The 25,783-nt window shown below is 43.9% G+C and overlaps 1 protein-coding gene across 8 annotated transcripts in view; it reads left to right on the top strand.

Annotated features, from left to right (window-relative positions):
- The first annotated feature begins 1 nt into the window (after position 1).
- CHD2 (chromodomain helicase DNA binding protein 2) overlaps positions 2 to 25,783 on the top strand; it is a 73,974-nt gene continuing 48,192 nt past the window's right edge. Inside the window, exons 1-6 of one of the 8 annotated variants that reach the window (XM_068143362.1) lie at positions 2 to 446; positions 3,203 to 3,274; positions 3,999 to 4,077; positions 8,215 to 8,275; positions 13,789 to 16,934; positions 17,275 to 17,414. In XM_068143362.1, coding sequence (XP_067999463.1) covers positions 17,353 to 17,414 — 62 coding nt within the window. In that variant the 5' untranslated portion in view covers positions 2 to 446; positions 3,203 to 3,274; positions 3,999 to 4,077; ... (1 more) ...; positions 13,789 to 16,934; positions 17,275 to 17,352. Of the gene's footprint in view, positions 447 to 663; positions 837 to 889; positions 975 to 1,818; positions 2,185 to 3,202; positions 3,275 to 3,998; positions 4,078 to 8,214; positions 8,276 to 13,788; positions 17,415 to 25,783 lie in introns of those variants that run through there. The other 7 variants (XM_068143363.1, XM_068143372.1, XM_068143369.1 and 4 more) reach the window with 7 other exon arrangements.

Below are 25,783 nucleotides of genomic sequence, written 5' to 3'. Positions count from 1 at the left end.
CCCTTCCCCGCCGCAGTGAGTAGTGAGCGGGCGGCCATGTTGTGCGGGGGGGAGGGGAGGAAGGAGTTGAGAGGAGACGGGAGAGACTCTCTCACACACACGGCACAAGATGGCCGGGGAAGCAGCCGCAGCTGCAGTCGGGCTCCCGGGCGCTTTCCCCGCCGCTCGGAGCGGGGAGGTCCGGCGAGAGCCCCGGGTGCCGGTCTCGGTGGCTAAGTCGGGCCCGGCACTCTGGGGGCTCCGGGGCGATGGAGAGCGGCAAGCCAGGCTGCCGAGCGGGTCTGCCGACGGGCGGAGAGTAATGGCGCCGGGCTCCGGAGCTCTGCCCGCGCCTCTCCCTCGCCGTGCGGGCGCGGGGCTGTCCTTCGCCTCCGACCGGGCGGAAAGGGGTGCAGCGCCCCATTCTTTGGGCCCCTGTTGCCTGCCAGCGGGCTGGTCTTCATCGGGTAAGTGTCTGAGTCTCCTCGTTTCTCATTGTCCTTTGTCCTTGGGAGGAAAAACAAAATGTCCTTGGAGCTGGGAGGGGGAGGGGGCGCCTGCCTCTCCCTGCCCCCCCTCGCCTTTCCCTGAGGGGAGCCTTGGGGACCCCTCTTCGTCTCCGTAACCCCTTTTGGGTGAGGGGGGAGCCGCGCAGTCTGGGGAGGGAGCGGTGGGAGATGGGGTGCTGCAGCGGGAGCCCAGTTCGTCGACCACCCCAGTGACACTCGACGGCTCCCGGGCTGCAGAGCGCTCCCCCTCCCCCCTGCTCATGCAGCACCGAGGGAGCTCCGCATACCCCGTCCCCTAATGCAACACGGAGCACGGGCACAGCGACAGACCGGTTCCCCGATGCAGCAGTAAGCAGAGGGGGGACTGCAGACCTGTTCCTCTCCAGTGCAGCATGGAAGGGGGGCATCTGCAAACCAGCTTCTAACTCTAATGCAGCAGTAAAGGGAGGGAGGGGGAGAGAGGTGAAGACTGTTGTACACCATCAGGTAAATGTTTAGTCCCGAACCCCTCTCTGTTTGAAGGACATTTGTTGCCCATTGCTGCTCGGCTGGGGAGATGTTTTCATACTTTGTAAGAACAAAGACGCCATGTCCTTTTCTCTTAAAAATAAAACTTGGTGTGGTGGGTTTTTTTTTTTTTGTGGGGTGTTGGCTTTTAACTCTTTCTAAACCAGTAAGGAAAAAAACAACCAGGCTGCGGATAAGACAGCTTAACACTTTACTGAAACAATAGATTAAAAATGCTCTTCCCTTGAAACACCGCAGTTCAGGTGCAGAACTTTAAAGGAAACTCTGAGGAATTGGGCGCAATATGATTTTTGTTTTTGCAATTAAAACGGCGAAAGGAGAACTTAAAAGCTTAAAAAGGCGAAGGTTGTTCACGCCAAGTCTGCAGTTTGAAGTTGGCAAAATACTCACGGTTGTGATTTAGACGACGCTACCAGAAGAAAAGGGAGTTGTTTAAACGTTGAATTCCACGATAAGGAAGCGAATGGGTTTGTGTCTGAGGTGGAGAGCGTTTGAAAAGCGTTCATTTGGAGCCGGTTTGGGGGTTCAGTCCTCAGTTTCTGCGTTTTTCGGCAAGCTCGCAGGCGTTTTCTGTTTACGTAGCGTTTTAATCGTTGTTTCTATGGTTAATAATTTAAAAGTTGTACAGCGGCTTAGCGCACGACTTTGCCGAAAATGAAGGCTTAAATGGAACGCCTGCTATTTGTTTGCCGTTGGCTCGCGGTCAGAAGTTAGCAATTTAAGGGTAAAAATTGTCCTTCCGAACGTGCGGAAAGTCGCTGTAGTAGAGCGAGAGGTAAAGGATAAGAAGTTGAGTTTTAATTGGAGATCGTCTTATCGTCATATTTGTTGGATTTCTCTCGCTGTGCGCTTGCACAGCAGTGCAAAACTCTGCACAGGCTCTAAATATTGCAGTTGGAGGCAAATCTACATTTTTTCGGTACTTCCTCCGCAGATACGACTCTGTCATTACAGCAATGAAAGTTGGCTGGGTTTTTTTAGGGTTTGCTTCTGGAAATCTCAATACAAGTTTTCAGCAACCGTTGGGCTTCTCTCGCCTTCCTGCAAAGTGTTGGCTACCTTTATTCTACGTTTGGCTTAGGGTGGTTTTATAACCCCAGCAACAGTTCTGCAGTGTAGAACAGGTTGTGGCAGAGACACTTTGCTGAAAAGAAAGTTCTAGCTTTAGGTGGGTGTCTGCTGTGTTGGGGTTTGGTTTTTTTGGTTGGTTGTTGTTGTTCGGGGTTTTTTTTTAATTAATATATTGAGGGATAATTTTTCAAATAGCTTTGACTTGTTTCCTTCTGCTACCAAAAATAAAATAGCAGCTGTCTCTGAAGAGAAATTGCCTTGAGTTCTTAACGTTTTCTATTTAATTATTCTACAATTTTGTGTGCTTGAGATGCAGGAATTTGGGCACTTATTTAGAAGTATTTCGCTGCAGCATTAAAATGTTTATTTTTGTGATTGCTCACGTATTTACAGAGTGATCCCAGACTCCTCTCAAGAGGAGTCTGAAATAGTGGTGATAAATATCACTGTTGCAAAAGTGTTAGACCTTTTCACAAAAGGTGAGAGAAGTTGGGCTAGAGGTAGTGCGAATGTGGTGTTCCTTGCGTTAAGGAGCAGAGTTTGGGGTCTGGTTAAAGGTTAGAGAAGCTGAAGGCTTCAAAACTGTGTTCTGAAAGGGAAAAAAGATAGCTCTTTGGAGGAGGTGAAGTAAGTTACGACTTGAGGTTCAGAGAAGCTGATGACAGAAGCCATTTTCAAATGGCTTTGCTAGCACTGCAGTTTGATTCAATTTTGCGAACCTTACTTTTAAAGACTTTAACGTGAAGACAGTACTAGGAGTTAAGGGGTGGTGTGTGATCAGTTCTCTTAGAAACATCTTAAATGGGCTATGCATTTAATGTTTAAGTCATTCAGAACCAAAGTAATGGTAGAGTGAAGAGCAGGTTGCAGTTATTCCTTCAAAAACACAGCTCATGCATGTTGTGTGTCAGTCACTCTTGATGGTTTTCTTCAGCCAACTATGTACAGCCACACGGACTTTTATTTTTAGAGTTGAGTTGTACAGATACAGTTACTGCTATTGCAAGTTTTGTCTGAACTGAAGTACCTAAAGATGAGTAAATTTCAAGCATCTGCTTTATTTTGGTTTTGTGAAACAAATTGCTGAAACTTTCCATGCTTCTTGTGTTTTTTAGGTAGGATTCCATGAACAATACCTTGTTTCCTGCCTGGCTTCCAGAAGAGTCGTTCGGACCTCATTTTCCTAGGTAAGAGTGGTTTTAACTTGTGGCAGTATGCTCATTTCCTTGTTATTTTTTTTTTACCTTAGTGTTTGCCTTTTTTTGCTGCTATGCAGATGGGAAGTTTAAAAAAAAACCCTCATTTTTAAATTGGAGAGGACACACTTGATAAATGAGCTGGACTTTTGGGAAAACCTTGCTTTGCAGACAGGGTAGACTGTCCTGATGCTTCTGCTGATGGTAGACTGTCCTGATGCTTCTGCTGATGGTAGACTGTCCTGATGCTTCTGCTGCTCCTTCTCTACAAATTTTGATTAATTTCAGCCTGTTTGGTGAATGGGTTATTTTTTAACGTGTACACACTACAAACCCAGGAGTTCAGCATGTCCCATTTCAGCAGGGAATGCGTGCATTGGACTGTACAAATTGTTTTGCACTTAGTGAGTCTGTAGCATCGACGCTTGGGGATATTGTAAGATTTGTATATGATGGTAACGACCCTAAACACCAGATACTCACTCAGGAGATTTTTGGGGGCCTGTTTGTAATTTTTGGAGGTCTGAATGCTGGTGCTTGGCAAGGGTAGAGTGTTACTGTATTTTCTATTGTAGGTTAAATGTTTACAAATCATAGGACACTTTGTGTTTTGAAAAAGTTCGTAGCAGTTGAGCATGCTGGAACTGGGGGTAAAATCTGCCTGTACCTTTGTCATCAGACAAACCTGGTTTGCTTTTGTTTTTTTTCTCTAAAGGCTCTCATTGGGTATCCAAAGATGCAGATGGCTGGTTGAGCGAAAGACCTAGAAGAAAATTCTGTGCTGTGCATACCAGGTACGTTACAGTGTGTGGTGGGGTTGGTTGTTTTTCAGTTGTTCTGGAAGTAATGTTCTTTTTCTCTGCAAAATAAACATGGAACGTTTCAGCTACGGGCTTTCACCTTGTGGAATTTTCTTTCGAGTTTGAGTGCATTTCAGACTGTTAACATGTACTAAATGCAGCGATGTTGAGGGCTCCTTACACACTTTTCTACAGTTTTCATGGTCACTCTTAAACAAGACTTCCCTTAAGAATGTGAAATGACCATGTCAGCACCACTGTAAAATAAAGCTGCTGCTGAGAATCACCGTCTCTACCAAGGGCATTCAGTCTAAGCAAACTTCAGAAATACTTGTCCTTCGGATCAGAGCATTGGTTCGTTAGCGAGTGACACTCATAAGCTATCCTCTGCAATAAATTGATTTTATACAATAGACAGAAATTGTCTTTCAGTGCAAACTTTACTCTAAAAGCCTAAATGTATACCCAGTCTTAATGAAATCTTGCTGTCCTTCGTGCAGTATAAAAAATCAGATTTCTAATGTCTCATTATTTTAGTTTTGCCTTTAGAGACAGGGCAAATGTTACATTTGAGTCAAGCTTTCACCACTATGTAATTAAAAGTTGGGGATCTTATCTTGTTTGCCTGTTTTTACTGGTGCCTTTTGCAGCTTACCATGCTGATGCACTTCAGTTCATACTCAGGACCTCGAAGCGTAAAGGCGTCTTCGAAGACGTGTATCAGGGTTCTCAAAAGTCCTCTTGAGACTTCACTCTTAAGTTATTGTGCTAAAAGATACAATTTTAGAGAGTACAGATCTTGTGAAGCCCCTATCTGAGTGCAGCTCTTCTCTTTGGCTTGGAGGAAGGCTTCAGCCTGTTGATAAGAGAGAAGTCATGGACCCATTTTGCATAAGCTTTACAAGAATGTCTCTTTAGATGGTAATAAAACCTTCATCTGCAGTGAGTCACTGCTACTCTGCCAGGCAGGGCTCAGAGCCTGAGAGACAATAGACATGTGCCACACTCTACAACAAAACACAGCCAACGAACGAGGCTCTTAAGTATGTTCTAGAAGTTCGTTGTGTAACTGTTGTGAGGTTTGAGGATTGGATGTTTGTGTTAGAAATGATCTGGTAACTCGAGAAGAACAGCAGAACATACTTGAAGTCCTGTGTGAATTTTCAGTTTGGAGGGTCAAAATCAGTTATTAGCCAGCCCATTACGATAAAGGCAAGACTAGGCTTATTCACACAGGTCTGGTGATGACAGCACTGAACTTGTCAAACTCAGGACATATTCCTAATGTTAAATCCTTAAATGTCTAAAGCTGCAACTTCTAATTCACCTGCTCCTAAAAGAAAAACAAGAAACCTAAAAGTACAGTGCTCAAGAGCAGAGTCTTACTTGACCAACCTGAGCGTTTTATGATGAATCCTGAGCTAAGCACTTTGATCTAAATGGACTTACATGTTTCCTATACTGTGGTCTTACATATTTCCTATATTGTCATGATGCTCTTTGTGCTGACTAGGTACAAACACCAATTTTAAATGTCCTATATTATTTTTGTGAGTTCTTTGGAGCTGCCTTTTCTTGTAGGAACAAGATGTTTTCATCTCATAAATGGCAGCTTGGTATTTAGGTTAGGTACATCTCAGTAGGCTAGATGCACACTACTGGGAACTTGAGGGAAGTTCTAAGTTTGTGCCCACCCTCCAGCCTACTAATGAGAATTAAGAAGGTCAGAAGAATGCTCCCTGGTTGAGTCTCTTTCAGTAGAGGAAGCTGTTCCTCTCTCTTGATAAAAAGCCACATTAAGAATTTGCCTGGAATTAATCTGTAGCGTTGACGGCTTGTATGGAAAACCATTGGTGTGGTGATGCAGCATCTTTGCCAAGATTCATAATTTATCCCAAGAAAGGGTGTGATGTCAGGTAAATAGCCTTGGAGCATCTGACTTCATCTCATGCTGTAGAAGCAGATAGGCTTTTGTGATTCTGCAAATGTAGCATTGCCAGCCCTTGGGTGAAGGAGTCACGGACGTGTGGTGCAAGGCATGGTTTACGTGTCGTAGGCTATACTGTACTTAGATCTCATGCTGGAATTGAAAACTAAACATGAGACTGCCTAAAAAAAGGTAAATTCATGCTTAGTTTTAAATGGAGGATGAAATTTTAATCACATGGGGACTACAGCAATTACTGTAGTCTGATTAAAAGGTTTTTAGATTGACATTAAACTGAATGTTAAGCAGGGAATACAGGTGTTAATCTGAAAGGCTAATTTTCTTCAGCTGAAAGTTTTATTTACTAGCTGTATAGTTTGTGGCTCTTGCCATAAACCTTCATCTTGTTTTGATGCATTCCATAGCTCAGAAGCAAGTGTTTAAAATGCTAAAATTCAAAAGCTCAAAATACAGCAATAAGTCTTCTACTGGTGGAGAAATGATCCCTCATGTGCTGTGAAAGAAACTGTATGGTATTAACATCTTGGGTGCTGGTTTGACAAAACTCATTGTTTGGTTCATCTGTTCACTTTGGAATAGAAAAGACTTTATTACTAAGTGATACCAGCCTGACAAAACTCCATTCCTTTTGCAAAGTTTTGCTCAGGGCAAGTCTTAGTAACTTTTTCAGTACAGGAGAAGCTGTTCCTCTGTGGTGAGACAGCCATATCACATATCCTCATTAAAAGTTCCTATGAAATTACCCTTACTGGATGTTAACTCTAAAATTAATGCAGGAATGAACTTGGATGCTGCTGATGTATGTTCAGCTGTCCTGTAAATGATGAAAAATGGCTGACAGCTGCTAAAAATCTTTCAATCAATAACTTTTCCTAGTCTTCAGGTGTTAAATTGTAGTTTCTAAGTGGCTTTTTGTCTGAGTGAAATGATAGATACAGGACGGAAAGAGATTTGAAGGGCAGAAGTGAACCTCTCTCTGTGGTTCATTTCTGACGCTTTGCATGACTGATAGATGCCTCTTGGCTGATCACATTCCAGCAGCCATGTTGTGTCTCTTCTGCAACATGCCCAGCCACCATTTTAGAAGCACTTCAGCTTTGTGCTTCCATTTCACAGCAGCTGTTGGATCAGATTTCAATGGATATTTTAAACCTCTGCATTTCACATTCCTTTGGACACTCCACATTTGTGCTGGTTTGCTACTAAGTTTTTTACCATTTACCTTTTCTGAAGAGTGTTTCTCCGTATTTATAATGCCAGCTAAATTGACATCAACAAAGAAACTGCAAGTCTGTTCATCACAGCTTCCTTTCTACACACATGAGTAGCTATCAGTTTGAAGAGGAGAATTTAGAAGACAATAGAAAAATCATGCCCAGTGTGTTTTCACTGAACAGATTCATTAATTTTTATATATGAGGCTATATTCCAATAGAAGTAGATTCTGAGAGCTCACAGCGTGCATGTTAGGCGGAGAATGTGTATGCCTCTTGATAGTGGATGACTCCATGCAGTTGAAATTCCCAGGATAAAAAGGGAGTTTCATTGTTTTGATGTTTTAGAGGTTGCTTGAATCTCACTGTCTTTGTTTAAGATTATTTTGATGAGATGTTTATTGATGTGGATTGCAAATAAGCATTTTCAAAGTGGAGTTTTCGGATTTGGGCGTTGCCAGTGTGCAGATAACTGAGATACAAAGTAGGTAACTTGTTTTTCAACAGTGTTAAATAACTCTGCTGCATCTGGCAGCAGAGTTACTCTTACTGGGAGGTAGCACCTCTCAGTAAGAACAAGTATTTTATTGACGTGAAGGGCATAGCAGTTACTTTAAGCATGCTTTCACCTGATGCCCTGTTAGCTTTTTTCCAGCAAATACTTTTGTTGTTCTTGTAGCTGCCTTGTTTCTCAAGGGATTTGTGTGCAAGGCTGGATTTCTTGGGTGGTTTGCACAGGTTCTTTGATTTGGGTTGCCTAGTGATACTCGATTATTTTCTTTTAATGTCTTTTGTACTGCATGCTGTGATGTGGGAATGGTTGGGTTTTTTTGTTGTTGGTTGGTTGAGGATTGGGCTTTTGTAATACTTTTAGGCTAGTATTTTGGTCTTGTAGACCCTTAAAGGTTTATTATTACATTTTTTAAACTGCCTTTAATTCAAGTGTTTAATATATCATTTTCCCTACAGATATGTTGAGGAATTGGTATACTCACTGTAAGCAAAATAACTGCTCTTGGTTGAAGCACTGGTAAGTTTTTATTCCTAATAACACTTACTTTTTAGCTTTAAAAAAAGAAACCCCACAACAACCACACATGGCTGTGTTTTACTTGCTAAAGGTTTTTGTCAAATACATCCTGAAGTTCTTGAAATTGTGTCTGTATTTGATGTCTCTAGCAAGAACCATCCTTCTAACTGAGCTTGCTGGGCTCTAAAGAAATGAAGCTGTACTTGGATAGTGCTCTCAACCTGTCTTGCTAGAGAACATCTGTAATATCTAATTCTAGTTCTTTGGTCTTCTGTGATTTGGCTCCATATGTCACAGAACTATTAAATCATAGATTAGCTTGTTCAGAAGGGTTTGGTACACAAATGTATGTCCCTACAAAGAACTGCTACACACCATTTGGATTACAAATGGTGTGGAAAGCATCATAGCAGGAAGAACTTGTCTTACAAGCATCCTGTGTTGTCTCTTTATGCTTCTGTCACTACCAGTGAGTCTTTTGTTCTGTGATTGTCCTGTTGCTGTTCTTCATTCCTAAAACTTCAGCTTTGCAGGAAATGGTGTGTAATGCTGATACCGTTTCCTGTATGAAACTCCTAGCTGATAGACTTCATTTAGGAATCATTCCTCACACAGTTACAATGCAAAACTGGAAGGCTTAAGTAGAAAAATGCATTCAGTTCTCTACTGGATGAACACTGGGGTAGGATTTTCCCCAGTTTGCTCAGATAAAAGGAATTTGGCCTTGATGACCTGGCACATTCTGTGACAGTAGGAAGTTGCCTCTGGAAAGACCCAAGTCCTTTTGTCATCTTGTCTGCTTAAAATTCAGACTCCTTGATGCTACATTCTTAATTAAGGCATCTATTGCAGTCTGTGTGCATGAATTAACTTTTGTAGTGGAAGCTATATTCTTGTTGAGCCATGCTTTGGAATACCTGATCTTCTGTAGAAGAGACAGTTTCTTGGAGCCGGTTCTTTCAGTGTGACTTGCTACCTCCTTGAGTCACGCCTGCCTTAGACTGCAGACAGCTTGAGAAAATGTTGTTCCAAGATGCAAATATTCATAGAGCTATAGAATACCAGGATGGAAGGGGCCTTGATCATCTGGTCCAACCTGTCTTGGGAAAAGCTTGGCCCTGTTGTTTCAGTCATAATAGTGATTGTTTTTTTTTTACTGTCCAATGGCTGTGTATGTTAGAGACCTGCAAAGCCATGCTTCCTTTGTACAAACTGCCATCTGCGCTGCCTCAGGTGCTAGAAAAACAGCTACTCCCTGTTTGTACTCCAGAGCTTGACTCCATGTGATGTGGAGACTAATGTAGAGCTCTTGTGGAAAGGAAGAAGGGAGCATGTGGGGGTAAGATGCAAACCTCAAGAAACCATGTTGGTATGGCCTCGTGCTGCTTTCATTTTGAACTAATCTAACCTGAGTTAAATTACTGAGTTAAACTCTTGACTGATTTTCAGTCCTGAAGCAAAACAGAAGTGGTGAAATTTGAGGAATTCTCCTCTCTTTGAGGAGTTCTTACTGTGTATATGTGTGCTCAGTTTTAATGATCCTCAATTAGTGTTTCATCTGTCTTCAGATTTTTTTTTTTTACTTGATCCTTTGAAGAGCCTTAAGGCATTTTCACATTGCAGGTGGATAGAGCAGCATGTTTCTTGGTGTGGTAGCAGTAAATGCTACTCCTTCCAACTATTCCTGAGAACTCTTCCTGTGCTGTCCGCTGTTGCCTTTTATCCTCAGTCACCTGCTAGAACCTCTCAACATGTGACTTGTCATCCATTTTTGTGTTAATCTTTTTTCCTCCATCTTTATGTGCATTTTTCCTGTTGTCTCTCACTGGATTGCAAAGTAGCTGTTGTCACATCTGGTTTCTTGATCAGAAATGTTGCTTTTCAGTGGCACAGTGAACAACTCTTCTTTCTTGTTTTATAAACCTTTCCTAAAAAAAGGGTGAATGTGAAACTCTTCGTTGACTTAGTTATCTCCAGAAGAAGCTGCTTCAGAGTGTGTTTGTGAAAACATCCAAATGTGTGCATCTTGAAAGATGTGGTGTTATCTGCTCTGCTTAACACAGATAATGCTAGTTGAAGCCCTGATTTTGATTTTTGTAATAGAAGGGGGGGAATGCTGGAAAACACTAGGAGCTTTGTTGAAGTTGACATTCTTTGCTCAATGCAATGAAATCTGTTGTTTACAAAAATACCCCCAGAAGAGTGCATCTGTGGAAAAAAGTCAAATCTCACCTGAAATTCATCTCTAATTCTGAGGAACCTGGCAAACAGCCTTTCTTACCTAAAAAGTACCTGATTTCAACATGAGTTGTGCATTTACTGCTGTGCCTACTGAGCATCCAGTTCTGCTAAAAAGAGAGAGGACTGTCCATGACTACTTAATTTTAAAGACTGGACAGAACATGACTGTGGACTTCAGTTGTCAATGAAGGGCATGTCTGCTTTTTCCTCTAGCGTGGAAGTTACCAGCAGCATGCCTTTGAGAATAAAACCCTACTTTAATGAACTTTGAGGTGTAAAACTACAGGGTTGGTTTGCTCAAAACCTCATTCTGTCCAGTCAGCTCCCTCTGTTGGAATGAATCCCCTTTACTAGCAGTGTGTCACCCTGGCTTTCAGGTGTAAGCCTCAGAACACAAGAGATTTCACTGCAGAAAGCTTGGTGAATGCATTGATGTCTTCCCCACTTGGTCTGGTGCGTGGCTGTTGTGCATGGTGTTACTGACCTTCAGTCTCACACTTCAGAAATTAAAAGTTTCAGTAGACATGAAACTGCTGACCCCTTGTTTTTGGCCAAAAAAGATGCCTGATTGCTGTGGTCTTGTAATAGAGCAACAAATTATTAACTGGAAAAAATAAGAAGAAAACTTTGTCAATTCAGATGTTTCAAACCCATTGCATTAAAGCTGTAGACATGGCCCTGAATGATTCCTGTCTCTTGACAGGGAGTGTTCAATGTTACCAGTGACTTGAAGGAGAATGAAAGTACTAGAAGACTAACAAGATATCTTTATCACCACCAAAATACTGTGTTTGGAAACAAAAAAGTTAAATAGTAGATAACAGAAGCTTCACAAATGAGATGATGTCTAATTAATGTTATGATGGAAGATTGGATTACTCATCTAGCCAAAAAATAGGCATCTTCTCTAGCTACCTTAAGTGTAGGGTCACTGCATGCATCTTAGTTGAGGAGGAATGTATTTTTGCAACGTTACTGAGACTTCTTAGTAACATTTGTCCTACTTCATAAATAAATGCTGTGAAATCTTTACAAGTAAATTTAGATTTCACATGAAAAATGGTAGAGATTATGATTTGGGTCCATTACTGTGGCATCTTTTTGATGTATGAATAACTTCTAGAACAAGGGCTGTTGTGGTCTGTTCTTAATTATACTATATCCTCAGTTCTGCTTGCTGCTAATTATTCTACAAGGTCAAGAGAAGAGTTTAACACTGATGTGGTGGTTACTTGCAAAGTTTTTGGAACAACCAAGCAGAGGTGAACCTAGCAGGGAAATTTACATGTAAATTGCTTTTGGCAGATGCCATTAGTGTCCAAGGCAGAAGGCAAACCCAACTGAAAAGGGCCTTTCAAGGTTGACTAATATGTAACTAAATTACATTTTTAATAGGTGGAGGAAGGTGATGCCAGTAATTAAATTCCCTTCTGTGAAGCTTCTTAGAGTAACTGTAAAAAATATTTGAACTGTCTTATTTAAGGGGTTTCCACTGTGCTCATGTTAGTGCTTGTGAGTGTTTGTGGCAATGATGGACAGTTTTGTGGTGTTTTGGGGTGTTTTTTTTATGCATTGGTATTTCAGTCAAGGCATTAGCATTAAAAATTATTCAGAGCTTTAATTTATTTTCAAATTATCTTTGAAATTAGGCTAGTATACCAGTAAGAACTAAAAAAAACCCCAAATCTCCAAACCAACCCCAGAGTCCTGATCATTCAGCTTAGTGTGGAGGAGAAAAAAAAAGAGCAAGTTTTAAAAAATATTTAATTCCTGTCTTAGCTGAGGGTGACTTGAGTGCTTGAAACAAGCCAGCTCTGCAGCGTGGAATGTTCGATTCCTGGCGCTGGAAGCCTGAAGCTCCTGTGGTTGAATACTGTTACAACTGCACGTGTTGCACGATGCAAGGCAAAACGAAGTCCCAGATCCTCTGTTCCACTTCTCTATATGCTGTACTTCTTTTCCATTGCATTTAGAGCAGGAAGTCTGTAGAGGAATATAAAACAAGATACACAGGCAGTGGTGAAAGTCAGAGCGAGGCTTGTTGCACTGGTTCCATTGCTGTTTGCTATAACTGGTGATTTTGAAAGGGGAGGGGGGAAACTGGAGTGGTGAGGCAGGGACCACTAGGTGGCTCCACTGGGTTTTGCTGTACTGTGGGTAATTTCTGCATACCTTGAGACAGTCGGCCCAGGGTTATCAGGGCCACATAGTGGTGGAGTTGGCCTTCAAACTGAAATGAGGTTGAAGCTATACACACTTGAAAAAAAAAAAGTATGTTGTGGTGGAGACACTCAAAATCATGAAGGCATTTTAAAACCTATTTTGTGTTTCTGTCTCTTCTACAGTTAGTGTTGGTTTAAAAATGATGATGTTAATGCTTAGTACTCTCCTTTACTTCATTTTTTTGCACATAGGGAGGAGTAGTGTTTAAATACGTGAGTTATTTTACTCTGAAGAAAATGTAAAGATGGGGACATTTGGGTTGTATTTCTTCATGTGGAAGTCATTTGATCAGTTTGGTTTGTCAGTCACCTGTGGGGCTCAGTTGCTGTTATAGGAAGAGTGAAGTTGAAATAGGGATCAGGAGTAGTATGGTGGCCTTGCTAAAGGCAACTAGTGTAACTTGTTGCCATTTCCATTTGACTCTGCTGTGTCCTTTCTCACCAGTAACTAAAGCAGTCATTCCATTGTGCCTTTGGTGTTGCATTGTATGTCTTTCATGAGCTGGAAAACTGGGTTAACATGGTGGAATATTTTGTCTCCAGCCACCATCTGTATCTGGAAACCCAGTTTTGATGCTAGCTACATTGGTTGTGATGGGCCTGTGTCCTTTAAGAAAGGAGCATGGGCAGCAGTTAAACATTTGGCTTTGTTGTAATAAACTTGGTTTTCAGCTAGGTAGCATCAGCTGTAATAAATGGGTGGGGCCAAATCAAGATGGTTGCCAGAGCAAATATCTCAGCTTTCCCACCATTGATTTTTTTTGTAGTCTTCTAACACTATGGAGAATTTTGAAGTGGAATTTATGGAGCCTGAAAGGTTTCTTGAATTTCTAATCATTCTTTATAATTTTGGTTAAAGTTTGCATTTTTTGACTCTTGGACTGATGATTTGCCAATGCTTGTTTGTGATAAAAGTAGATGTTCTGGAGTGTGTAATATGGAATGAAACATGGTGTGTTTAAATGATCTTCAAGGTACAGTAGTTGAATGTCTTAGTTTGAAGATGTGACCTGTATTCCAACAGCATTTCTCTTTTAATTTTCCATAAAGAATCCAATCACATGAAGAGTGTCAAAAGGAACCTACGAGTGAGACACCAAGATGGCAGTTCCACTGTTGATTGAGAGGTTGAGGAAATGGACTGATGCATGAGTGCTGTCATATGTCTGTCCAAGAAAAGGATGTTGAGACATGGACTCTCGTGTTGTTAAACCAGAGAAGATCTGGGTTGCGATCATCCTATCCAAATGGACTTTGCACTTGAATTAATCAGGGGACTGTCGGTGACTGTCCAATGAAGGATCTCTTTGAGGACTGGGTGGCAAAACTTGACTTTTGGGTTGTGTATGCATAAGAGGAGAATGCATTTGGTAAGAGATCTATTGCTGCCCCTTTGGAGAAAATGTAATGCTTGTTAATTGACTTAATAAAAGGTTTTGGTTTCTTTCACACTTTGCGTTTGTCCTTTCTGGCTGAGTGTTTCATTCTGTTGATGCTGAAGTGGGTTTACATTCTGGGTTGCTATTAAAGTGAGAAATACTTTAGCTGCTAAGCACTAAAGGCAAGGTAAAATTCTGTGCTATACTTGATTTAAAATGTGGTTTTCATTTGCAAATTATGTTCACTTTGCCATGACTTCAATGAATTTTTATTTGCTCGTTTGTTCATTCAGGTGCTTAATGTTAGGGGCTTGCAGTACTTGGTCTATTGTCAGGCTACTTCTGCTGAACTTTCTGAAGTAATCTTAAGGTGAAGTTGCTATCAAATGAAGGCTGGGCAAATGCCACAATAAAGGAGCGCCTGAATGTTTTGTATGACTTTTTCAAGGTCTGGTTCTTTGGCTGTATATTGTTACAGGAACTTCTCAACAAATTTCCTGGATGACATACTTCATACAGTCTTGATATTGTTCTCTGGGTGTCCAATCTGCTTCACTGCTGTTTAACGTAGACTTAGCTGTGTGGTACTGGGCCATGTGTTTGAGGAAGAAAAGTTATTTCTTGCTATTGCTATGGATGACATGTTAACCTTTACAAATGAATTTTTAAATGGTGCTGATGTTCAAAACCAATTTCTGTTCAAGTCAATTTTGGATCAAATAGCTAAACCATAGCCACCTTCCTTTGTATGTTTCACCTCAGTTTCATAGTTGTCTTTGTTTTTATGCTGGAGGGCCAAGATGACAAACCTGGTGTTGAGATAACCTAGGTGTTCTCTTCTAAAACCAAGCAATACACAGACTGAAACAAACAAAACCTCCATTGTGTGTGTTTAACCATTGGGTTTGCCCAGCTGTCTTTGTTGATATCAGTTTTTCCCATGAGGAACTGTTCATACCTGTTTGATCCTGCCATGTTGGTGATATGTGCTTGGTCAAGCTTGGTTTTGCCATGTGTTGCATGGTGGAGTTGGATGCTGGGACCAGCCTCAAGGGATCCCCATTCAGTTGAGTGGATTTCCTTGGTGTTAGCCAGAATTGTTTGGAATGGTTTGTTGTTGAGGTGTAAGGGGCCTTCTGTGAATAACCATAGGGTGAAATTGTTTGGAATGGACTATGGCAGTGGTGTGTGCCTACTCTAACCCTGCGGTGGGAAAAGGCGATAGAGGTTGTTGGAGCATGTGAAGGGGAAGCATGTGTAAGAATTGATGAGAACTGTCTTGGTCCTACTGGTAGAAGCCAGTGTTTTCAGGCTGTTGGGATGCTGTGCCATGGATGTCCTCATAGAAGCCCAAATAGTCCAATACCTCCTTCCCCTCAACACTCCCCCAGCTTTTTATTTGACTGTTTTGTTGTGATGTTTGATAATATTCAAGATGTCCTTGTGCTTTAAGGAGTCTGTTGCTTGTGGGAAGACAACTGGTAGTCAAAACAGAGGTGGCTAGGGGATGCCTTGGGTCTCCTCCAGTTGGTCTGTGGTACATCCTTCTGATTTTAGGATGTTGTGTTGGAGATGGTGCTTGATTTCCAGTTATACAGCTTGGCTATCACATGGCTTTAGATGAATTTGTTGTGTTAAAATCTGTTGTTGACCATCAATGGGTTAAAGTGGATCACCTTTTGGTGGTGTTGAGCTGATGCCCCAGTGGTGCCTTTGCATAATTGATGAAAACTGTGTAGCTGTTGGACTGTTGTTGCTGGGGAAGACCACTAGGGAGGCGCTGTCGAGCTGGAGGGGGAGACCAGCAGCATGGGGCTTTCCTAGGACTGCCTGGAGCTCCCATCCCACACTTTGAGTGCAAGTGCTGGGTGCCAAATGGTGGAGCTGTTGTCTGGGGATACTGCCCCTGAGTTGAAAAAAAGCTACCCCTTGGGTGGGGTGAACCCCAAGGAGGGTTGTTGCTGGCTGCATGGCTGTCAGCTCCACTGCCATGCTTTCAAAATGGCTTGTAGCAGCACCACTTCCTGTCCAGGGAGGAAGTAATTTTAGCCCAGGCACTGAAATATTTAGCAATCTTTAAAACAAAAGGCACAAATTCCATTTCTTTCTGGTTTCAAAAGGGTGCCTGAGCCACATGGGGTTAAGGTGCCCCTTCAGCTGGGGTAGTTGGAGGGAGCCAGGGCTGTGGGGGTAGCAGGCACCCTTTAGGTGGAGGCTATCTCTTTTTTTGGTAGAAATGAAGGGGTGGGTCTATGGTACATCACCTGAGTTGTGGGGTAAATGTAGAGAGTGTCAATCAAAGGCAGAGCTCAGAGCTGGGAAGGAGCTCTAGATGGCGGCTGTGCCTTAGAGCGCGCTCAGCTCCGTGCCTTCCCCAACACTTTACGCAACTTTCCCTAACTTTCGGGCAGCCTCAGGGGGCCCCCACAGCCCCTTGCCTCTCCTAGGCACTAACCGGGGGCAGAGCGGACCTTTTTCGGGCAGAAAAGCAGCTTTTGAGGGCTCCCTTTTCGTGCCTTGCTGGAAAGAAGAAGCCGTGGAGAGAGCCCAGGTCGTTGTTTTTCCAGCTTAGAAGCCATGGCGTACCTCCATTTTTGTGCGCTCTCCTAATGAGCTTTTTCCCCCGGACGTTTTTGTACCAATTATCGCTTCTTTCGCTTCATCGGCAGCATATTTTTGGGGATTAGAATATATATTTTTTCCCCATTCTCTGAAATTTGTATTTTATCGTTATAACTCTAAAATATTTTGGATCTAATGTTTTTCCACTCCCCGAAACTAATATCGACTTGGTCCTGGCGGCGGTGCACGGATCAGGTAGGTGAGCAATTAATAACGATGATTTTTTAGATTTCTGCCCTTTTGACTACTTTGATTTTCGACCGATTTGAGCTGTATTGAGATGACGCAATAAGATACAGAGATTATTTGCATCCAGCGTTACTTTGGGAAAGTTTGCAGGATGCTCCTCTGCTGTGCTTATTCCGGGGTTTTTGGCGTAAAAAAAACCGCTTATTTGTTTTAATCGCCCTTTTTGCCGTGGTGCTGGGGGTTGTGTATTGTTGTAACAATATCATTGCAGCGTCAGGACTTTGTTCCTGATTATGAAAGGCAGCGAAACGAACCGGGACCTTACCTTTCTTTCAACTTTTGACAGTAAATACCTGGGCACAGGACTTCAAAGCAGACAGACAGCCCTGACCCCCCCCACCCCTTAATATTTAAGAATAAAAAGATGATGAGAAATAAGGACAAAAGCCAAGGAGAGGAGGGTTCAGTCCACAGCAATGCATCGAGGTATGATCTATCAACTTACTTTTTCGTTGGTGGTTTTTTTTTTTGGGTAAAACCTGTGAATACCCTGGTTCCTTTGACAGCCTGGGGCTACTGTCAGTGCTTAATACAAACCATTTTACTGATTTTGCTTCCTTTTTAAGGAATGACCTTGAGATTGTTAGCATGCCACACCCTAATTTTTTTTTTTTTTTTTCCTTTGGGTAGCAATTTCTGAAAGTTGTGTTGTGACTTAAGGGCCCATGTCATAGTCAAAAGGTACTGTACCTTGATTCAGGGCAGCCCTTGCCTCTGCAGGAGGCTTTTCCAGCTTTGGGATTTCGGTTTTTAGGTTTTTTGTGCTGTGAAAAATGACCTTGTCGGTTTAGCCATTGCTGCATTGCACCATTTTACATACAAGGCAAATTTTTTTTTTCCTTTGAAGAATCTCAGAAGTCTAAACTTCAACTGAGGGCCATACAGAAGCCTGGTGTAGTAGTAAATTATAGTAAATAGGCACAAGGAAAAGTTACATGAATGAAAAAAGGCTGATTTTGGAAATATAAACTGGGAACTGCCCGTTTGTCTCCTACCCCTTCCTTCAGGTTTTGTTCCAGCTTGTGGAACTTTGATACTCTTGAGGTATTTTACAACATTTTGATACAATTTAACCAGACTTTCTCCCGCTGGTGATAGCATTTGGTAGCATAAAACACACACCGGGACTATGAACCGGAGGCTCCAAACGCTTTGCTTGTTTGTTGAATGTATGTTTTCGCTCCGAGTGTTTTTATTTACTTTTGTCGAGTAACGAGATTCTTTGCAGGTTTTTGACAAACCTAACCTTGCTGTAGGAAAAGTGTGAAACCCTGGGAATGCTTGTTTGCTAGGAATGCAGATTTAGGATGACTGGATTTGCCTGTTTTCTATTTAAAGGGTCATTTATTATTATTATTATTTTTGGACTGTATGCATTTTTGTCTCTCGGTGTGGAACTGCTCTCGAATTTGGCATTTTGTGAATTTTGATCGAACCGTGGCCTGTTTATTTTTCACCTGGTGTTGCCTTCAGTCATTTTTAACCAACGTGAATAAAAAGGAATTCTGAACTGTCTGGTGTATCCCATGTGCTCTATGTGATGTCTGCAAGGTGTTTTCAGCAGTATTCTCCATGTCCAGCATTTAACCTTCCTTAAGCACACAAACGTGAAATACTGTGGGGAATAAGATTTATTAGCAGTTTTACTGCAAACCTTCTCGCAGCTTAAGCTTGGATATGTTGGTCTGGATGTCTTAAATTTGCATTGAGATTTCCAATCCTAAAATGGATATGGGTAAGTTTTAATTCGAAATGATGATTATTAACTCAGTTAGCCTTGGGGATTGGTGGAGCATTACATACAGCACCTACATAGAGTGATTCTTTAATGATGCAGTTTAAAAACACTTCAGACTACGTTACCTTTACATTATTGCACAAAAAATACTGCTGGGAAAGTGGATGTAAGGATAATTATGATTCGGTTTGTTTAACCCCCCTGAGCTTTTTGTTCGGTTTAAGTGCAGATTATCAGAGCAATAATGGGTAGAATTTTTGTTTTTAGGAAATCTAAATGAAGGTATTTCATTGGTGTTAGAAATATGCAAAATAAGAGATGAAATTGGAAACACCTAGCAGCAGCTCCACAGAAGGAAGAGCTTTGATATTTTTTTTGGGGGGGTGGTTAGAAGCATATTTGCATAGTGCCTCGTGTGCTTTTGGTGTTTTCATTGAAAAGTTCTTTATGATAATTGAGCCATTTCCATGAACACCTGTTGTGTGCAAGGTTGCCCTTCTCCCCCTCCACAGTTCTTTCTCAAAATAAACCTGCGGTGGGTAACATCCACTCACCTAGAGTGTGGGAACAATTGAGCACAGGATATTTGTGACTGAGCCCTGTCGAGCTTATTTCTGAGCTGTGAGTCAGCTGAATGTCGTAAAATGGGCTTTACTTCCTGAGGTTGACTTGAAGTTGTAGGGGAAATGATTTCTAGGAAGTAAAGCCACCACTTTGCTTTACTGTGGCCCAGAAATGCACCGGTGTCTGCACTTCACGTGCTGCTGACCACCTTTCTCCCCACTTGTGAAACCAGCTCAGCATCTGTGGAAATAAGTGAAGTCCTGTGGCATAAACCCTGGTGGGAGGCCTGGATGGTGGAGATGGGTGGATATGACCAGTGTCATTCACCTGGGCTGGAGAAGCAGGAATGCAGGACTTGAGGAAGGTGTTCAAGCAGAAGAAAATGAAATTCCTGTACACTACCTTAGTGCCCTGACTGGGGGAGAGAAGTATGTTTGGAATTGACTCCTCACCTTTCCAGGCCTAAAGGAAATGCAAAGGCCTGTGCTGGATAAACAAATACCTGGGAATTGTCCCTGAATGGATGATTCCTGGGGAGGGAAATGAGTGTCAGTTCTTTCCAGTCTGTAACCTGAGGTGTGTACTTGATGCCTTGCAAGATGAACAGCCACACCTGTGTCCTTTGTAAATTCTTTCCAGACTTGAAGCTGGCCCATTTCGTGCAACTTTCTCCACTTGGGATAAAAGTTTCTGTGCTGCACTTACTAATAACCACTGCCTGTGTACCTGGGAGTTGAACAAAACCCTGCCGTGTTTGCTAGCATCCTCTGTGCTACCTCATGGAAAGGCAGGTGGTGTGAGATGGATACATTTGTGTTGCAACCCTCATGTCAGTTTCAGAGGTGAGAGCAGGCTGGGGACCTTCCCCTCCAGTCTGTGAGCAACTTCATGGGGGGTAACAAGTACCCTGCCCTGGATACATTGTTCCTCTCCTTTCCCCCAGCCAGCATCTGTTGCAGCTGCTCTCCCACCTCCTAAATACCCCAGCGTGGGAACTGCTGCTTGCTGCAGGGCTGAACAAACCCTTGCATCTCTGTCCAGCTTCTCCAGCAATAAAATACTGTAATTTTTTTTTGGGGGGGAAAGGTTTGAGTGGGTCAGCCCTCAGCCTGTTTCTGCTCAGGGGCTGGGAAGTCTGAGGTGTGCAGTGGTGGGGCGCTTGCCTCTGGGAGGTGGCTGGCTCCAGAGGGCTGTGCAGCGTGCGCTGCAGCCCTCGCCGAGCAGAACTCCCTGCTTTTCCTGGCAGCCATTTTATGAAGATGTAGCTGCATGCGAAAGGGGATCTGGCGGGGGTGGGGAGGAGAGAAGCGAAGGCGTTAAACAAAAACTGTCCTTCCTGGCCGCCTGTAAAAGCGGCCGGCAGCCCTGTCTGGTTTCGGTGGCGCTCAGAAAGCCCCGATTCCCCGCAGCAGGGGAAGGAGAGGCTGCACCGGCTGGCATTTTGGTGCGGGTCCAGTTGAGTCACAAAATGGCTGTTCCTTTGTGCCGCATAGCTGACAGACATACTGCATTGCACTGTGTGTACTCTAAAAGCAGCAGGAAGTTGCTGCTGGGGAGTTCAAAGGCCAGCCTGTGCTGCCTGGGGACGGCGATTGGCTGCGCTCGCCTGGTAACAGGCGGCGGGGCGGACGGCGGCGGCTGCCGCGGGGGCAGAGCCATGGCGGCGCCTAATGGCTGCGCGCGATGGCTGCGCGCGCCGCGCGGCCTCTCCCACGCCCGCCGGCCCGCGGCTCCGCCGGGCTGCGCTGCCAGCGGCGCCCTGCGCTGCCAGCGGCGCCCTGCGCCCGCCCGGCCTCGCTTCCCCACCCCAGGGGCGCGGGCTCTTTTTCGGTGTTCCAAACGTTTTGAACAGAGCCGGCTATTCTGAGAAGCGAGCGACTTGAAAAGGAGCCGGGTTATTTTTGGTGCAGCTTTTCTCTTTCATATTTTTTTCCCTTTTGCTTTTTCTCCCCATCCCCCCCATTTCCCCCCCCCCCCCCCTTTTTTCTTTTTCCATTTTCAAATTTCTCCTGTTTTTACTTCCTTCCCATTTCTCCTTTTTTTCCCTTTTCCCCCCTTTTTCTTTCTTTTTTTTTTTTTTCCCCCTTTTTCTTTTCTTGTTTCTTACGTTAAGAAAGAATTCCACAATTTTGTAGTATTCCTGGAATATCTACCGCCTTTAATTATTACTTTTAATATCATCCTGGTGTTCAGCATCCTCAAATCACTGAAACTCACTCTTGCTTTCACTATGCACTTTGCAGCTGGTTTTTCCTTTAGCTGAGTGGAAACACCAAGCACCTTTATTACAAAGCTCTCTGTGGGCTTCAACTTTTCAGCCAGGCTGGGCAGGTTATATTCTTTGTATCTGTTGTGGCCATCCTGCATGTGTGGAGTCTCTCAATTTCATTTGTGCTGCTGGATTCTTTAACCAGGATTATATTTTATCTGTTGTGACCATCCTGTATGTATGGAGTCTCTCAATCTCACTTGTCCTGCTGGATTCTTTTTCCTCTTTTGACCTTTTAACCCTTTATGAAACTCTCCAGAGGCTTTGTTTTTCCTTTTCTCCTTTTTTGTCTTTCTTTTAATGCTTGATCAGTGGAGGACACAAAAGGAATCATGTGCAAGGAATTCATTGGGCTCGTGATGTAATCTGCGTGCAGCACAAAGGAGATTGTTCTTGCTTTGCTTTGTTACTTCTGTTTGGCATCACACTCTCCAAGGAAATGTCTCATCTAATTACAAAGACACAATTCTGAAACTTTCAGCTTCTCTTTCCTGTGGCGTGTTTGCTGCCAGGAGTTGATACAAGGCTCCAGCTACATGTAGCAATAATCTAATCTTTTCTGCATTGTTTGTTTTAGTTAACCATCTTCAGCTACTTAATAACATTCTCCCTCTTGTCTAAGCACGTGGCTATTTCGCTGAATAAAAATGGAAACAGATAGGGACAAAAGTTCACCTGGGTGATTCTGTAACCCTGCCAAAACGCTTCTGTGCAGGCCGTGCCGTGCCGCACTCGTGTGCCCGCGCGCTCCCACGGCGCTGCTGCCTGCCTCTAGCCGTGCCCTCAGCCAAGAGGGGTTGGTGTGGGTGAGATTGTAGATTAGAGCCTCTTCCGCTTGCTGTTGGATTGATGTTTCACCTGCTCTACTTTGAGGGCAACAGTTGCCCTTATCTGCACCTTTCCCCACTTCCTATGTGAGCCGAAACCAAACTCTCCCACGGCTTGAGGAGGACAAAAAGTGTTAATAGTGCCACAGGGTCGCATCTGACCGCTTGCAGGAGGTGGGAGATCTCAGGTGTGTGCCTTGGGAGCAGCTGTTGGGCTGCAATAGCCATGCTTGCATTTGCATTAAAACAAACTTTCCCACTCTCAACTTCCTCAGAGGTATGGTCTGGAGGGCTTGATTTTAATCTCACCAATTTGGTCTGGTGAGAAAGCAGATTCCACCTTTGTTTCCATGTTTTACTTCTCCTTTCAGAAAGCTGTTTACACGACCAGCAGGCTACCGAGTTGCTAAGCCTGTCTCTGAGGATTTTTTATGCTGACCTGTCTGTTTCTTCAGGCTTACCACCACTAGTGTTAAGGAGCAGATGAGGGTACCAGTGGCAGATGCAGTGAGACTAGCTACTAGTCTCACTAGTGGTAAAGTACTTGGGACTGTGAGCAGGAGTGTATGGCCTGGAATGAAGCTTCTGATGCCATGGCCTTGCTGGCTCTTGAACAGGAGACAGCTAAAGCGAGCCTGCTTTGGGTGGGTTTGGCATCTTATGCTGAAATTGCATCTTCTCCTAACACACAACTTGGAGGGGTGTGTGTGTGTGCATCCACTGTGTCTTGTTTCCTGTCACAGACAGCATGAATTATATTAGGCTGTCAAGTTCTGAAGACAGAGAATTGCTTCTAAATCTCCCATTGTCCCTAGCTGAAATCCCGCTCAGGAAGGCAGTGATAATGGATGGAGGAAGAGTCTGTTCTGCATTCTTGTTCCTTTGATAAATGCAAGCAAGAACATCAATGCAGGAGGGGATGGCCTGGATTACCATAATTAGATATAAGCAGGCTTGCAGCAAAGCCTCTGCTCTTCTACTTCCATGGGATCTTAGCTGCTTCTAAGGAACAACACGTGCTGAAATGCCATCTGAGGATGCTCTTTCAACAGGTGGTGATGTGCTTGTAAACTCTGCCTTTAGATCCTTGAAATGAAAGCAAAACCAGACTTACATGAAAAATCCACATCTAGCGACTTGCACTGAGGCTTTTGGAAGTCTGTCACAACATTAATGCCTCCTTTTCTTGGAGCAGGGAGTATGTTTTGGACGTGAAAAGAAGCAAAACATTGATGGGAGTCTTTCCCAATGTACAGCAGCTCTTCCTGCATCACTGCTTGTGCAGCACTGCTGCTACATTCTCCTTTTCAACATACAGCTTGCTTTATGTTTATTTACCTGTGGGCTGAGACACTCCAGGCTGTAGTTGTGTTTTCCTGGCCTTGAATGTATTAAGGTTAGAAAAATAAAAAGTTTGAAACAATGATCTCTGCTTCCCTTCTGATCCTGTGCTGGTGGGGCTCACAGAGTGTTTCATCTTGGGCAGGGCTTCTGTGGAGCATACTTAGAATTGTCAGGGTTGGAAGGGACCTCAAGGATCAGCCAGTTCCAACCCCCCTGCCATGGGCAGGGACACCTCACACTACAGCAGGTTGCTCACAGCCACATCCAGCCTGGCCTTAAAAACCTCCAGGGATGAGGCTTCCACCACCTCCCTGGGCAACCTGTGCCAGTGTCTCACCACCCTCATGGGGAAGAGCTTCTTCCTAACATCCAAACTGAATCTACCCATTTCTATTTCTTTCCATTCCCCCTAGTCCTATCATTACCTTATGCCCTAAAAAGTCCCTCCCCAGCTTTCTTGTAGGCCCCCTTTAGATACTGGAAGGACATAATTAGGTCTCTTCAAAGCCTTCTCTTCTCCAGACTGAATAGCTCCAGCTCCTCAGTCTGTCCCCATAGCAGAGCAGCTCCAGCCCTCTGCTCATCATTATGGCCCTTCTCTGGACACCTTCCAGCACCTCCAGATCCTTCCTGTAATAGGGTCTCCAGAACTGGACACAGTACTCCAGGTACTTGTGCCTGTGGAGCATGCTTGCCAAGCACCGGGTGCTTCACAGGCAGGGATGGGATGCTGAACACTTCCTTGCTCAGGAACCTTGACCCCGGCTATGAACAACTGCGTTGCAATGTCAAGAATCCACTGACTGCAGAGCTGCTGGCTCCCTAGGAAGAAGTCCTGTTGCAACTGTGTCTGTTCTGGCAGGTTTTTATTGGGAGGTAGATATGACTGACTGGAGTTGCTAAATCTATTAATTATAGGAGCTGATTGCATCTCTTTCAGGGGGAGGAACCTCTGCTATAACTACAGAGTTGTCACCAGCTGAGAGCTCTGAATGCCATGTGTTGTCTGTAAAACTGAGGCTTAATGATGAGCCTCAAATCTGTTAAAGCCAGCTTGGAACAGTCACTTAGAATAAAACCCTCGGGCCAGGCCAGGCTCCCTCCTTCTGAGGTGCAGGTTATCTGGAGCCACAACGGAGTCTCTGCACCTTTGTGTGCTTGTTAACGAGTTTGGGTCCTGCATTTCCATATTACTACGTTTGTTTAATCTATTAGGTCTTAAAAGAAGTTTGTAAACGTTTGTTAGGGGAGGAAAAAACCCCACCACCACTTCTGTCCTAATTTTAACCAAAACCGTGTGTGTGCTGCCAGTCATCCCCCTCCTACATCTGCATCTTCTTGACAACAAGTCGGATGGTGCCCGTTTGCAGTTCCCTTTGTGCTGCCTTTCAGCTTTAGTCAAGCTCTCCCCTGCTGTGACAGCTGACAAGAGGCTGTGACTGGCGTGGCGGAGGGCACACGGAGCTAACCCTTGTGGGAAGGTGTGTGCCCCTGGGCTCATCTCTTGGCTGCCAGGAGCCAGCCCAGGTCCTCCCGCGGTGATGGATGTGGAGCACCGAGCGCTCCCGCCTTCCAGGGGAGGGGGAGATGATCCCTTTTCAAACCCCTGACAACAGCAATTGTCCTTCGCTTTCTGTGCAGGGGAGGGGAAGGATGCTGCCTCTGGACATTCTCAACGGCCTCCTTAATCAAGCAGAGGGATTTTGACTCCTTTTGTCCCTGTGCTGTTGTGTTGGGTGTTTTGGCTTTTTTTCCCCCTTTTCCCACTAAACATCCGAAGCATTTTCAGCCTCTGGCTCAAAGATCAGAGAGCAGGGAGCCAGCTCTCCCAATCCTGAATGAACTGCTGGCTTTACTTGCTTATGCAAGTGGAATGCAGAGTCTTTGTAGTGGAGGGAAAAAACCCCACAAACCACCACCTTTGGAAAATGCTTGTCGTTCAAGACAGCCCAACGTGCTCTGCAGGGAGCTGCAGCACAGGAGTGAGGGATAGATTTAGCTCGCTGTGTGCTGGGAGCTGCTCTGCCTTTGGCGTTTGGGAGCCCCGTGCTGG

This window comes from Melanerpes formicivorus, unplaced genomic scaffold (genome assembly GCF_026170545.1).
Source record: "Melanerpes formicivorus ecotype bairdi unplaced genomic scaffold, bMelFor1.0.p_v2 SCAF_10, whole genome shotgun sequence".
NCBI classification, from domain to species: Eukaryota; Metazoa; Chordata; class Aves; order Piciformes; family Picidae; genus Melanerpes; species Melanerpes formicivorus.
Note: the sequence above shows the minus strand (reverse complement) of the source record. Positions and strands in the feature narration are given on the sequence as shown.